General features: G+C 41.4%; 1 protein-coding gene across 8 annotated transcripts in view; it reads right to left on the bottom strand.

Moving 5' to 3' along the window:
* AHI1 (Abelson helper integration site 1) overlaps window positions 1-16,511 on the bottom strand; it is a 185,851-nt gene that overhangs the window by 156,988 nt on the left and 12,352 nt on the right. For 7 of the 8 annotated variants that reach the window (XM_042848183.2, XM_042848185.2, XM_008176763.4 and 4 more), the window contains 5 exons: window positions 11,403-11,474; window positions 10,820-10,941; window positions 5,005-5,606; window positions 4,059-4,243; window positions 343-562 (listed from right to left, as the gene is read on the bottom strand). In XM_042848183.2, coding sequence (XP_042704117.2) covers window positions 343-562; window positions 4,059-4,243; window positions 5,005-5,606; window positions 10,820-10,941; window positions 11,403-11,412 — 1,139 coding nt within the window. In that variant the 5' untranslated portion in view covers window positions 11,413-11,474. Of the gene's footprint in view, window positions 1-342; window positions 563-4,058; window positions 4,244-5,004; window positions 5,607-10,819; window positions 10,942-11,402; window positions 11,475-15,479; window positions 15,613-16,511 lie in introns of those variants that run through there. The other variant, XM_008176751.4, reaches the window with a different exon arrangement.

The raw sequence follows: 16,511 nt of genomic DNA on the forward strand, positions 1-16,511 counted from the left end.
TCTAATGATTCTGCCATATCTCTCTTTGTTTTGGGAGAAGAGTCAATCAGCCACATTGCAAATATGTGTCTGATCAGCTACACTGCTACTCTGATAATACATGTGCTCCAAAAGTGAAAGAAAACAAGCAATGGCCCCATTCGTGCAAACACTTACACATGTACTTTATTTAAGTATGCAAGTTGTGTGGGGATTTGCAGTCAATAAGACTACACCCATGCTTAAAGTTAAACATGTATGTATATGCTTATTTAAGTAATTATTTCCCACAGAAGCAGGCACGTGAAGGGTTTTGGGGTGTTTTGGGAAGGGGGCTGGGGGAAAACAAATCAGTAAACTCACCTATGCTCTTTCTTGACATACAAACCAGTTTTCTGATCAATCACATGAATCTTGACCATGGGATGCGAAACCATGAGATCAGTTTTAAGTCTATCAGTTCGATGGATGTAAACCCCTAACACAAGGCTGTCATCAAAAGCAAGTTTGGATTGAGTACAAACTTCTGGACTGTTCATTTCCTGTACATTTTCTGCAGCAATTTCTGTATTTTCTTCTAATGCTAGAAGCAAAGAAACAAAGAAACAAAAAGATCTTCAAACAGAGATTAATGACAAATTATAAGGATTAAAAATCTATCACATTTTCACAGCAAACTTTATATTAAGCTAATTATATTTAGTTCTGTTCTTTATGCAATAGAGTATTAAAATAAAGTCAGTGGATTTACAGCATTATACATGTTTGTCTATATGCATATATATTTTAATACAAGCATTCTCTACCAGTGTTTTTATTTGGTAATAAATTACTGAACCACAACTCTTGTTCTTGATTTGCATAGGCTCTTCCCTCAGACTTCAATATACAAGTAATTATCCACAGTAATAAACTACAGTATGTATGCCCGTTGTCTTTTATGATTTCAATAGCTAAACAATATGTTGTTGAATGGTTATATAATGTGATTAAAAATACCTTACTATCCAAATTGCAAGAACAGCACAAGATCATTTAGCACAATTAGCTGAATCCCCTAGACTATAATAGGCACTTATGGCTTTTAATTTGGTGCACCCATTTAATTCTCCATGAATTCAACCCAAAACTAGGAAACAGAAAATATGCCATATTGCCTCCTTAGCTATTTTATAGTATTATAATGGCACAGGAGCAGCACTACAGTTAAGGCTGCATCACATCATTTGTTTAAAGGTTGACCTTTCTAAGTCAGGGTGGGCAAACTTTTTGGCCTGAGGGCCACATTGGGGTTGCAAAACTGTATGGAGGGCCTGGTAAGGAAGGCTGTCCCTCCCCAAACAGCCTGGCCCCCGCCCCTTCAAAGTTCCCACCCCCTGACTACCTGCCCTCAGAATTCCCCACCCATCCAACCCCCCCTGCTCCCTGTCCCCTGACTGCCTCCTCCCGGGACACCCATCCCTAACCGCCCCCCAGGACCCCACCCCCAGTCAACTCCCACTGCTCCCTGTCCCCTGACTGCCCTGACCCCTATCCACACCCCCACCCTCTGACAGGCCCCCCCAGGACTCCCACACCTATCCAACCCCCCCTGTTCCCCATCCCGACCACCTGATCAGAACCTCCACCCCATCCAACTGCTCCCTGTCCCCTGACTGCCCCCCACAACCCCCTGCCCCTTATCCAGCCCCCCCACTCCTCTTACGATGCCACTCAGAGCGGCAGAAGCTCACAGCCCCGCCCCCCCGGCCAGAGCCAGACACCCTGCCCATGCGGCGGCATCACTACAGGGGGACAGGACAGCAGGGGAGGGGCCGGGGGCTAGCCTTCCCAGACGGGAGCTCAGGGGCCGGGCAGGATGGTCCCGCGGGCCGGATGTGGCCCGCGGGCCGTAGTTTGCCCACCTCTGTTCTAAGTCCTCTAGAGCAGCGGTTCCCAAACTGTGGGTCAGGATCCCAAAGTGGGTCTCAATCCTGTTTTAATGGGGTCACGAGGACTGGCTTAGACTTGCTGGGGTCTGAGGCCAAACTTGGAGCCCAAGGGCTTCAGCCCTGGGAGACAGAGCTCTGGTTACAGGCCCCCTGCCTGGGGCTGAAACCCTTGGGCTTTGGCTTTGGCCCCCCTGCCCAGGGCGGTAGGGGTTGGCACCCCCTACCACAGGGCAGCAGGGCTTGGGGGGGGGAGGAGGGAGGCACGCAGGCTTCAGTCCCCTCCTCCTGGGGCCATGTAGTTAATTTTTGTTGTCAGGAGGGGGTCACGGTGCAAATAAGTTTGAGAACCCCTGCTCTAGAGTGAACATGCTTAGTCAGATTTCTTTGAAATTTGGTGTGCCTCATGTGAGTGCATGGTAGGGTTAGTGACCCAAATTTGGGGTCATTTGAGACAGGGGTTCTGGAGATATATGCTCCGGGGAAAATAGAAACTTTTTAAAAAATGGCTAAGTGGGTATTTCTTTTGCCCAGAGCTAGAGATTAAACTATTGATGTCATACAGAGCAAAATGGTCTCAATCTGTCAAGTTTTACCCAAGGCAGTGCACGGCACCCACTAAATCTTTGGGGGACCCAAACTGAGAACAGCATTTAAGAAAATGTACATTTTTTACACTGCGCATGCACCAATACAGAAAAACGGTTAGAGGTTTTCCAGTCCCACCATTTTACATGCTTTGAAGCTCGATTCTTGTAAATGGTCTAACATCTGAACAGCTAATCAGATTATTTTTAAATTTATTATGCCTCACAAGGTGGGAGACCACATTTGGGGTCATTTGACAGAGGGGCTCCTGAGTTACAGGCCCTCCCAAGAAACTGGTTTCCTTTTGATGCCTTGTACTGTTAAACTGAGAGACAATTATGACTGGATGAACCACAGACCTCACTGAGACCCATGGCTGTGAACTCACAATTCAGTTTAACATAACTGAGGATAAATCAATCACAAACCCCTACCTAAGACAAAAGGAGTTTTAGACTGAGGGGCTGGAGGTTGCTACAATTTGTGAGTCATGGGTGTCAAAATTATTTTGGGGGAATGTAAAGTCTATGGGGTGGGAAGAGAGTAGATGTGTGAATGCTTCCTGGGAGGGTAGGGGAGGGGCATTAGGGGATGGAGGAGTGGGGGACTGGGGGAGAGATTTGGAGATTTGGTTTAGGACTGTAGTGAGGGAAAAGGGGTCATGGTGATGGATGGTAGGGGAGGCAAGAGAGGCTGGGGGATCAGGTAAAGGAGGCATGGAAACCCCCCAGCTCTGTCAGTGTACCCCAACCTCCCCAATAGCCTCAGCTCTGTCAGTGCAGCCCAAACCTCTGGAACTCAACCCCTCCGCATCCCTCTGCTCTGCCAGTGCACCCAAATCCTCTTCCACCTCCCAGTTCTGCCAGTTACACCAACCTTCCTGCACTCCAATCTGCCTATATCTCACCACTGTCAGTGCACCCCAACCTCCCTGAACCCACCAGTTCTGCCAGTGCACCCCAATCCCCCTGCATCCCAACACTATTCCACTGTAACACGTTGTCCTTCACTCCAAGCACGGAATGTGAGTCAAGTTATAGGAGGGAGAAAATAACAGCAACAGAAACATTTGTAAACCAGGGAGTGAAGACATCAGGGAGATGCATTGCAGTGGGGAGGCCTAGGTACAACGGTGGAGGGGGGGATGCAGTGAATGGGTCAGTGACATGGTTTAGATAGAATCCTGTGGGTGAGAACGAATGAAGGTGAAGAGCTTGTACATTTCAGAAACTGTAGGGGTGGCAGAGTAAAGATGTGTGTGTTAATGGGAGGTAATGGGTATTACTGAAAGAGGGCAGAGTTAAGATTGCATGGGCAACCGTAACTGTGCAATTCCTGGTTTTCAGAAATTGGAGTTTTGCTTAACACAACACTCTGCAACAAGATGACATACCACCAACCAACATTAACTCTGAGTTAACAGTTTTTTGCTACTGAATATTTTTATAATATTCTAAGCCACCTTTGTCTCATTGATAGGAACAAGCAACAGCAAAGGAACTTAGCAGCAGCAAAGTCTTCCGGTATGAAAAACTTTGTCTATAATATTTTGATTGCACAAACCTTTTGGGGATTTCTTTTTTGCTTTCTTTATTTTAGGTTTCAGTTTTTCCACATCTTCCTCCTCCTTGTGTTCCTCTGTGTTCATTTCATCTTTAAAATATGATGCAAGCAGTCTTCCTGATGACTTCTTTTTTCTGGTATTATTTTCCAGTGGGTTATGCTGTAGTTCAGCAAGGGACATCGCACTGTAATGCAACACACATCACTGTCAGCAAGTACGTACTATTTCTGTTGTTAATCCACTAAAAAGACTTGACTTCTGAAACAACCTCTTCCTGTTTCTCAAATTCATTAGCTCTCCATCTTCAAAATCCCATCAAAAATATATTTTGTCTTGTTTAGCTATTACAGTGATAATGGTGGCACACATTCTTGAATGGTCTATCCTTAATTTCTCTCTCCATTTTATTATCCTAAGTCTTACCTTCTAAAATATTTTCACGTGGGGATTTGCACAAGTAGTCTTGTGACATACATTTAAACAAGATCTTTGCAGGATCAGATACACAGTTCACATGAAATAAAATATAATAAAGAATGATGCATTCTGTTAGCTGAGTGTATAAGTAGTTTTGACTTGAGACAATATTTTATTAATGCCTGATTTTAATCAAGGTTGAGCCAAAGGCCACACAGTCAAGGAGTGGAGTCCACAGTGAATAACTGGCAGGTTAAATGTAGTATTGCAACATTAAAAAAAATTCATTCAATTTTGTAAGTTCTTATAAATTAGTATGGATCTTGGCACCATTTTTAGATCATGCAGTAGAAGGGTTTTTTGTGTATATGGGGGAAGAGGTTCCCTCCCCCCAACATATAATCATCTGGCAAGTTCACAGTTAAAAAAACATTCTTGCAGCTCTATCACAGGATTCTTTCCCCATCTTAAAAATCAAACATTTTGTTTAAGATGTATACATGCACTGATTACAATTTACCACTATACCTTGTTTCAGCTTCAGATACAAATGGCACTTCTTTCTTCTTTTTGCCCACTTCATTGTTCAATACAACTTTTTGGCTTTGAACACTGGAGGTGAATTCAGACATCTGTTCTTTAAGTTTTTTTCTTATTTTCTCCTTAATTATATTTGCCTCATCCTCAGCCACTTGCAGCTGATAGGCTTGAATTAGCTGTTCTTCCTCTTCTAATTCAGTAACATCTCTCGCTTCATGCAAGGTACTTTTTATCTTGTTGTTACCTTTTTGACGAGATGCATCTGTTTGTGATTTACTTTTTGTTTTTTTCTTTGGCAAATCAGTAATCTGTTTTTCAAAACTCTCCAATTTAGTTTCAGATACCTTTTCCTCCTCATTAAATTGTTCTTGTAACACTGCTTTCTTTTTCTTCTTGTTAGACTTTGGTTGCTTGTTTTCTTCTCCACTAACATCATCATTGTTTATTTTTTCTGCAACTGAGGCTTTGTCTCTTAGTTTGTTTTTTGTAAACCGGGGGCTCTTTTCCTCAGGATTATAAGTGTTGTTTATAATTACCTCATCATTTCCACTTTCTTTAGCTAGATCAAGATTATTTCTAAAGGTGTCAAGCTAGAAATAAAAACAGAGAACATAATTTTAAGTATATATCATATGTAATGTTACAATAATAAAAATAGTTTAGTACATTATCAGTTTACACTATATGGTGAAATATAAAAATGATATTCGTCATCTAATCATTGTCTTGTTTAAATCTAACAAGTACCAGATGGAACAGATCATTCATGTTTAAAATAAGTGTTTGTATTTGGACAGCTTGAAATCTGTACTTCCAACATTCTTTTTAAAACAAGCACCATACGTATATATTCACCACACAGTAAAATTCAAAACTACCTCAATGAACAGGACTACTCCGTAATGATATGTCAATGTAATACATTTTGAAAGATCTGCAGAAATGAAATGCAGAACCAAAACATGTCTCAAACGAATATAAATATTAATGTTAGAGGTGCCAATGCCTGTCTGGATTCCTTTTTACCATGAGCAGCGTGCCAAAGTTTGGCAATGAAAATCACTTCCGAAAAGACAGACTTGATAAAATTTAACAACGGACAACTCTTAAGATGACAGCTCTTATAAAACTATGGAAAAAATTCTATTAATAAACAACTCTTATTAAAGGGACAGAGTCAACCTGAAATCTAGTCCACTTTCAAAAACGTAGTTAAAAGTATTTTCAGATAATACTCACGCCCTTTGAATCCCTCTGTCAATTTTTGTGGTTTTGCAAAAAACTTTTAAGGTTTCACTTCCTTTATGGATGAATGAAAAACCCACACAGACAACACAGCAAACTTAATACAGGCCTGATACTGCACTGAGCTCCACATAGGTACATCCCTGAGCTTGTGTGGGACTCCTATTAAGTCAGTTGGGCTCCAAGTGGGTTCAGGGAGTTGCCAAAGTGAAGCTCATTGCAGGATTGAGGTGTTACTAACTACACAGGGGGAAATAGTAGAACTAACTATACAGAAAGAGATTTCAGATGCGCACACACAAAAAAACCAATAACTAAAATATATATTTTCCCCTCTGATTTCTTCCAGTACAAATATTTTATTTCAGTGCTTTTCAACCTTTTCCTTGCCATTACCCTATTTTTCAATAGCAAGACAATCCTGGGACTCCCTTCCTATCTAGCTAGGAAGGGCACAGTGGCGAAAGCGCCCTTGACACCTTTTCACAAACCCCAGGTTGAGAACCCCTATCACAGGTGTTACTTGTAAGAATAGCAGATAAAAAAAAAATCGAAGACAAACCAATTTTAGATTGATAGGGTTCCTTTAAGTAATTTTTTTTTAAATACCTAAGGACATTATATAAGAACATGACATTTAAATATTCATCTGGTCTGTCTACATAATGCCACTAAATGTCATCCTGAGGGGTTGTGAAAGGGGTTGGAGAAGGAGGGAAGGAAGCAGGAAGGCCCAACCCTAGACAGGGGCAAAGCATGTAGCTACAAAGGCAAACACACTTTTAGAATCTCTGATTTCTAGAAATCCATCTCTGAAGAGTGAGAGAAGGATACGGTTGACCTTTCATGTGGCTAACCAAGAAAAGTTGATTACTCCCTATCTGCCAGCCATCTGCCTCCATCACAAGTTTCACCTCAGCTATCTTAGCTGCCAAACCTTCCCCTCTACCCTTGAGATGAGGAGGAAGTCTGTTTTGGCCATGACTGACAATGGGGGGGAGGGAGGGAAGAGAGATTACAAAAAGAGGTAGAAAAGGCATTGGAGATGTTAAAAAAAAGAAGGGCGGGGTTGAGAGAGAGAGAGAGAGAGAGAGAGAGAGAATTATTATTCATACTAGAAAAATAAATTGGAGGGATAAACAGAGAGTGGGAGAAAAAATGCACCAACATAGAGTCAACATAAAGAAAAAGGGAGTGAAGGAAAGGAAAGAGAAGTATAAACCCAGACATAGTAATGTAAAAAACGCATGCTAAAATATTAAATTAAGCAATTCTATTAAAAGTGGGAGGTAAATGAATGGAAGGATAGAGAATGGGACTGCATGCAATGATGTTAATCTAGGGTAGCAAAAAACCTAAGGCCAGCCCTGTATTCACACATCTTGTCAGTAGGTGTCTGTATTTTTAGTTACATAGAGTACTTAAAACGATGTAGTATTTAATCATGAAAATACTCATCATCATATGAATTTAACCTTTTCCTGCTAGTTAGTCCAATAACATCCTTTCCATACAAAAGCCAACAATCTAAAAGGATGTGGCAGATTATGTACAGGTAACTATAAGAGTGACAGATAAAGGAAAGAAAGGAAAAATATTTTTATAGTGGCTAAAAAAAATGCAGCAAATTACATACAAAACAAAAAAAGGCAAAGCATACAGAAACATCAACTGATTTTGGATGGATTACCCCACCTCCTTATCTGCATTTTTACTGAGCAGGTTTTACCCATGAAGTATAATGGATGAAGTTATTTACCAGACAAATTATTATAGAGAAACAATAGGGACACCATAGTCAAGGTTATGTCACTGTTTTGTCTTTGACAGAATCTTACTCCTTCTCTGTAGCTGAGGAAGCAGTTTTCTTTCAGAAAATAAACTTGGAATTAATCATTTACATGTCTGTGATTTTCTAAAATTATCCTGATATGTAAGAAGTGTTCCATTGAAGAAATCTCAAAAAAAATCACACCTGCGATATTTTGACTGGTGTGTTACATTTTTTGTAAACTTTGTGCAGTTCATCATCTACAGCACCCACGCACACTTATATCCCTAATTTGAACAACAAACCCCTTTGTCCACTTACATTTAGCCACAACTCTTAGCAAAACAGAAGCTCCTCCTAACTATATCAAACACTGTCCCCGAAAAGCTGGCAAATTATAGGAACATCAACACACTCTATTGGTGGCACAAAAAGCTACCTGTGGCTGGGCTCAGACCGCGCCAGTCTGTACAACCTGAATTCATGTCACTGGTATGTATGCATTATGATACAGACTTTTATTACATGATCACATACTATTCTATTCACAGGACCCCTGCCTCATTCAGTAAAAAGTGCTTTGGGACTGGATCAGTATTATGCAGTGAAGGAAATTGTTGTCTGTAGGACCTCTGCCTCATTTGTTGTAGAAGTTGGAAGGTATGTAATAAAAAGATGGTGTCACGGTTAAGGCACTTAATTGCCACACTGGTTAAATGGATTCTATTCCTGCCTCTGCCACAGAATTCCTGTGTGTTGCTGGGCAAGTCACTTGTGTGTTCCTAATTTTCTCAGTGACCAACTTTAGACATCTGGGCCCTACTCTGAAGTCAATGCAAGCCGTACTCTAAACTGATAAAGTGCTATAAAATGCTAAATACTCTGAAAAAAAATCAGTCCTTAGGCCTTATTGGTAGATGCATTCCAGTTGGTCACCCAAAATTAGTGGACACTTCTGATCTTAATCTCTCTGTGCTCTGCTCCCCATCTGTAAAATGGGGATGATAACTTACCTCAGAGGGGTATTTTGAAAATAAATAAATTAATTAATATTTGTGAAGCACTCTGATTCCATGGTGATAAGCACCAAAAAAGGCCCACGAGGAAATTAATAATTTTGTATTCAGAACAGGCTCTGAAAGGTATGCAATAAGGTCTGAGGCCACACACTGAGTGCTGAGAATAAAATGAAATATTGACCAGCTACCAACTGAGTGAGTACCATCCATGCTGTGCACTGAATGAAGCAGGGGTCCTGTGAAAAAAATAATATGTGATCATGTAATTAAAGATGGTATCATAATGCATTCGTACCAGTGGCATATATTAAGGTTGTACAGGCTGGAGCTGTCTAAGGAACTAAGGTCTGAGCCCTGCCACGGGCAGCTTTTTGTGCCACCAATAGAGCGTGTTGATGTTCCTGTAATTTGCCAGCTTTTACTGGCTGGACGGGTTACTCAGCAACGGAGAGATAAATGAGAGCAGTGGTTGGTGGAATCCAAGTCAAATGAGTGGCCAGTTTAGTGAGTGGGAGTGTTGATCAGGGTTGCAAATTGAATGAAGAGGTGATGGCGAGTGGTTTTCAACCTGTAGTCTGTGGACCCCTGGGGATCCGCAGACTATGTTTAAGGAGTCCATGAAAGGTTGTCATTACCATAAAACAGTGTTTTTCACCCTGGAGGTCCACAGACTAGGTCTAAGATTTCTGTTCAAAAATTTTTAGGGGTCCGCAAATGAAAAAAGGTTGAAAACCACTGAGCTAAGGGGTCAGATGGACCATCACCATGGAAGCTGAAGAAAACAGGGGGCGGATAGCTCAATGGTTTGAGCATTGGCCTTTTAAACCCAGGGTTGTGAGCTCAATCCTTGAGGGGGCCATTTAGGGAACTGGAGTAAAAGTCTGTCTGGGGATTGGTCCTGCTTTGAGCAGGGGGGGTGGACTAGATGACTTCTTGAAGTCCCTTCCAAACCTAATGTTCTATGATTCTATGAACACAAATGATTGCGAGTAGAGGAAAAGAGCGCCATGAATCAAAATCAAGAGAGGAAGGCTGTGGGGAAAGAGTTGGGTGGATGTTAGATGACAACAACCTGGAGGGTGGGAGGAGAGAAGAGTCATATTCAGTGCTGTTCAGAAGCAGAGAAATGAGTGGGAAAGAGGAGAGGGAGTTCTAGTTTGATGTCATTTTGTTTGCATATTCTTATCTTCATGATATTAGCTTTGGAAAATTTAATGAAGTTGACATTTACCTCTGTTACCAACTAGACAACTGATAAGTATCTGTAAAATTCACAGACATGAGGTATTTGCTCTAAGAGCTAACTACTAGTATTACTGTGGGAATGATCCTGCAAGCCCTTCACACGACACTCTCACTGAAGTTAATGTGAATTTGGAAAGCTTGAAGGATGGCCTCCAAAATTCTACTGAAAAACGTGGTGATCAGAATAGGTTGACACAATTTTAACTATAGGCATGCCAGGAGGCACCATTTAACATTAACCTTGAATTACATTACTAGTATATCAAGGTCACAGTAAGTTGTAAACTACTGGGGTTTATGCTTATTGTTCAGCATGGACATCAATAATGAATAAAAGTCATACATTAAAAACGAAAGGTATCTATTATGAAGCAAACACTATGTTTTCTTTTCATAGTACTTGCTGAAGCTTACAGCATCTCCTTTTTGTGGGGAGGGATAAAGTATACTTCCTTTGCTGAGAGAGATGAGATTTTTTCCACCAAAGCAAGCAGAATCACTGTTCTCAGATTATCAAACTCACCACAATATTCTCATGAGAGTGAAATTTTTGCTTCTTTGATTTCTTTTTTTCTGCTAGCCCAGAATGACTCCTGAATATTTCCTCAAAGCGAACCTTGGTTTTTGCCTTTGCCTCACTCTCCGCTGGAAAAAAAGTTAAAAAATTGGCTCAAATAATTAGGTTAATTACAACAGCACCTGATTACACTTTTAGGCGCAGAGGGCAGCATTTTCACCATAGATGAATTACACTAATCAAGACTTTTATTTTACCTCGTGAAACTGAGAAAAAGTTCCCATTTACAATGGCAACCAGATGAAGATAACTCAAAGTAGCAATATATGTAGAATCATCTATCTATTGTACATGATAAGACAATTCTCAAATACATTGCTTCACATATTAAGTATCAATTTTATAAACCCTACAAATGTTAAATAAAAAAAGTTCATAAAACAAAACATAACATAAAAACAGCTGTGAGCACTGACCAAGAATTAATCCAAGGGATCACTAAAGATCAATTGGTGGAAGTAACTTAACATTAATACCCAATTCTAAGAATAAAATGCATTTTGGAAATTAAAAATGTAGAAGTTCTTACCTGGTGGCATTTTCAGTCCTATATTAAGAATGGTTCAATACACTACACCTTTCTTTCTCAAAGTTCAGCATTCTGCAAAACACACATCAACACTCAGAATATTTTAATCAACAAAACTAAGTTACAGAATTTATACTATAAATTTATGCTGGCCTGAATGGACTGGGTTAGTAATACTGAGACTAAAAAAAATAAAACACTGATCTGAATAAATCTAAAATTCAATTCAATTTATATGGAACAATGCAAGAAATACTCCTCACCATATAAACAGAGTGAATGAAATAGACTCCATTTCCCTTTAATTTATGGCATGCTCTAAAGAGAGATTTTACAGATTCACTCTTTAAAAAAAACAACAATTAAGAGTCAATCCTGCACACCCTCCTCACTCAGATGATTCTCCAAATGAAGCCAACATTAGCTTTGGTGGAATAAAGATCATAGGACTGGGTCCTAAATTCCTTTTTACAAAATGTGAGGTATATTAGTTCTAAAAGAAACTTGAGTGGATATGCCAAGCATAATTCTAGCAATTACTGAACTGTCATAATGTACTAAATAGGGCTGGGTGAAATTTATTGGCCAACCACCTCCCACCCCCAGGCACGCGCGCACACACACACACGGCAAATTAAGCAACACTAAAACACATTTTTTTATTGAAACAATTATAAAAAAGTCTGAAAAATATCAAAGCATTTTGTTTTGACATTTTCTAAATAAAGTGTTTTGATTTTTCAGTTTGAAACAACTTTTCATTTCAATATTATTTTTATTAATAAAAAATAAATTAATTAAAATGCTCATCACACCGAAATGAAATTTGACTTTTTGATATGCACACAAAAAAATTTAAGGGTTTTTTTTTTTAATTATTTTATTTTTCAGAACTGCCAATGAACCAAATTTCCAATATTTGCACAGCTCTAGAAACCAAAAAGAGAGAAACAGAAGCTACGCATTAATATCTAGTTATACCAATTCTACCTCTTGCTGATAGGTGGAACCCTACCAACTTCTTTACATTCTGAAAGCTGTTTGAAATTGGCAGGGATGACCAGAAGTGGCTTTACATGGGAGGGCTGCGGGGAGCATCTTTTGTTGTAAAAAACATGTAGCTTGTCATTTCTCAGCTAGTAACAATATTTTCCCCCCAACAGAAATCATTTATTTCTAGCTCAGAAACAAAACTACTTTAATGTCATTGTTAAACTATGCATTCCTATGGTCATAACACTTAAAAGAAATGAAAACAAGAGAAAATGTTTTTTTAAATAATCATGTCTTAGGGGGTTTTTTTAGTTACATAAAATCAATTTTAATATTACTAAAGTTAGATTTATTGTCACTATAAAGTATGTGTCTCAACAGGATACTGCTGCTTTGCAAACAATTCAAATTCAGACTCAGACAGAAATAGAAAACATTTATTACTTTAAGATAGAAACCAAAACACTGTTAAACTATAAACTCCAGCATATTATCAATTACTTTTGTCTTTTGGAGAGTAGGGAAGGATACTTTTTGTGATTGATTTTATCCTCTCAAGAGACCGAACACTAAGAAAGTGGGTACTCTCAACTTTATAAAAAGGAACAACTGAAGTAACACACAGGACCAAATACAATAAAATATGCATAGCGCATACCTGCTTCGTATCTGTCTAATGGCTGAAATACCTTCATTAGTATCCAAAAATACACAAGAAAAAAAGGGCCACTAGCAAATTAATTTTGTCCACAGCTGATCATCTTCTCTACAGGCTAGGCTAGTATTCTGACTGCCACTTTTTTGTTTTGAGTGCTATAAATTGCACAGATCCACCAGGCTTGACTGAAGACCACACATCTCTCTACACACCACTCTTCTCCTGCTAAATAAATTATCCCTTTCATGACAACAAAATTAAAACCCATAATATTTATAGTTATTTTTATCCACTGTAGTCTGAAGGAAGAATTACATAACATTTGACACAGAGCCTTTAATCAACCCGGTATCAGAAGTCTAAATATAGCCCATTAATCAACATGGATAAGAACAAGGATGTTCACCCTGTATAATCTCATTTTAAAATAGGAGAGATTTAATCTTGTGTTAAAGTTCAGCAATCAGAAAATCCCAAAATGACTAAAGCTAGAGTTTTCCTTAATCTATTATTTTTCTAGCACATAGATTAATAAAGCAGTTTTCCACCAACAATGACAACACCACATAATACAGTACAGTATTATATTCCAGACACCAGGATATAATCAGGGAAACAGAAGTCTGTAGCCAGAGATTTTTAAAATGTCCTGTATTTCTTCCTGCAGATTTTCTCATTTAAACTATCATTTTTAAACTACATTTTTCAAATTCATCAGGTAGCAAAAATAATCTTCAGAATGGCAACTAATGTACTGTCCATCACTGTCTTTTGTGTCTATAAACAGATAGTGTAGTATTGCTGCTTCAGTATTTCATACTTCTGTAACAGGGTTACCATATTTCCACAAGCAAAAAAGAGGACACTGGGGGGGGGGGGGGAGAGGAGCCCCGCTCTAGCCCCACCCCTGCCCCACCCCCATCCACTCCCTCCCACTTCCCACCCTCTGATTGCCCCCCTCAGAACCCCCAACCCCCCCCCCCTGCTCCTTGTCCCCTGACTGCCCCCTCCTGGGACCCCTGCCACTAACTGCCCCCTAGGACCCCACCGCTTATCTAAGCCGCCCTGCTTCTTGTCCCCTGACTGCCCCCTCCTGAGAACACCCTACGACCCTACCTGTCCCCTGACTGCCCCGACCCTTATCCATATTCACACCCCCACCCCCAGACAGACCCCCGGGGACTCCCATACCCTATCCAACTGCTCCTCATCCCCGACAGGAACCCCAGAACTCCTGACCCATCCAACCCCCTCTGCTATGTGCCTGCCTCGACCCCTCTCCACACCCCTGCCCCCTGACAGCCCCCCCCAGACCCATCTAACCCCCCCGCTCCCTGTCCCTGACTGTCCCAACCCCTCTCCACACCCCTGCCCCCCTGACAGCCCCCCCCAACTCCCGACCCATCCAACCCCCGCTCCCTGTCCCCTGACCAGGGCCGGCTTTAAAGAGCCCAGGAATCGGGCTGCACTCCAGCTGGGGTTGCGGGGCTTGGGGCCGGGCCGGAGCTGCTCGGCCGGCGCTGCTGGGGCCCGAGCCGGGCCGGGGGTGCTGGGGCCCGAGCCGGACCGGGTCCGGGCTGGGGGTGCTAGGGCCCGAGCCGGGCCAGGTCCAGGCTGGGGGTGCTGGGGTCCAAGCTGGGCCGGAGCCGCGGGGGCAGCCGGGCGCCGCTCGGCCAGGGCCGGAGGGAGCCGCTTGGCCAGGGCCGCGCCTCCCCGGAGCTCTCCTCCTCGCGCCCCCTCCGCCCCAGCTTACCTGCTGCTGCCTCCCGCCTGCCCCTGCTTCTTTTCAGACTTCCCGCGAAGATCTGATTCGCGGGAAGCAGGGGAGGGGGAGGAGCAGGGGACGGAGCATTCAGGGGAGGAGAGGAGGGGGAAGACAGCTGCGGGCCGGACAGCATGGTAAGGCTGCAGGGGATGGGGGGAGCCGGGAAGGAGCTTTGGGTGCCCAGCGGCGCTTGGCCGCCGCTTTTCTATCTATAAATAGCCGACCAGGGGGAAATCCCGGACATTTTTAGATTTTTAAAAATCCTCCCCAGACGGCTATTTATAGACCGAAAAGCCGGATATGTCCGGGGAAATCCGGACATATGGTAGCCCTATGTAACATTTTCTGTCCTGAAAGATCCCAAGGGCTGTATAGGTTATGCACCAAAAAAAAAAAAAAAATACCTGCAGCCGCCACAGAAAAGCAGCCACACCTAAGGTATAATAAAGCAGAAGTGTGTGTCTATTGTTAAATGCTACACTACTGAAACTGAAGAATTCCGCATCCAATATGAACCACAGAGGAATTTAGGTAGGTGGACCTTATTACACAATTTAGAATTTGATCAGACTAGCTCCCTTACCCTCTTGCAAAAAGTGAAATGAAATTTTTAGTGATCACAAATGGTCATGACTTCAGATTTTGTTTGCTTACATCTCACCTGAAATATAGCATCTGCACAGCAAAATGCTTCCCAACACTGATCTTGGACACTGATTGGCCAAGCTGCTGAAGCTCCAGCACCATCTTGAGGCACACCATGTTTTCCTTGGAGGTTTCCCATCCAAGGATTCACAGGGGTAACTGCTTAGCTTGAGATTTCACAAGACTGCAACCCAGAATTACATGACAAAATAGCTCAAAAATACAAACTATTCCTATTCATCACCATTTATTATTTATGTAAAACCAAAAAGTGTGTTAGGTTTTTATTCATTTGCCTCAATGGGGTACTTTAGTCAAGAGAGTAATTAACTAGGCATCATTTCTGAAGCCTTATTAATATCATGCAAATGTTAGCTTGGCAACATCGGCTAACATAATTCTCCATGTCAAAGAAAGCATAGACTCAAATATAGTAAAACATCTTAAATAAATCACACTGTACCACAGAATCTCTATAGATAAAAATTTTAAAATTTTATGCTTGAATAATAAGAGTACAGCAGCAGAAACATACTGCCTATGGCTGACCAGGACAGTGACGGTGACTGTGCAATGCTCAGGGAGATTTGAGAGGCTACAAAATTGAACACGCAATAATAATGGAGGTTTTCAATTATCCCCATATTGACTGGGAAATGTCACCTCAGAAGGGGATGCAGAAATAAAATTTCTAGCCACCATTAATAACTATCAGAGGGGTAGCCGTGTTAGTCTGAATCTGTAAAAAGCAACAGAGGGTCCTGTGGCACCTTTAAGACTAACAGAAGTATTAGGAGCATAAGCTTTCGTGGGTAAGAACCTCACTTCTTCTTCAGATGCATCTGCCTTGCATCTGAAGAAGTGAGGTTCTTACCCACGAAAGCTTATGCTCCCAATACTTCTGTTAGTCTTAAAGGTGCCATAGGACCCTCCATTAATAACTACTACTTTGAACAGCTAGTCCTGGAACCCAAAAGGGGAGAGGCAATTCTTGATTTAGTCCTAAATGGAACACACGAGCACATCCAAGAGATGAGAATAGCTGCAC

Source organism: Chrysemys picta, chromosome 3 (genome assembly GCF_011386835.1).
Source record: "Chrysemys picta bellii isolate R12L10 chromosome 3, ASM1138683v2, whole genome shotgun sequence".
Taxonomy (NCBI): Eukaryota; Metazoa; Chordata; order Testudines; family Emydidae; genus Chrysemys; species Chrysemys picta.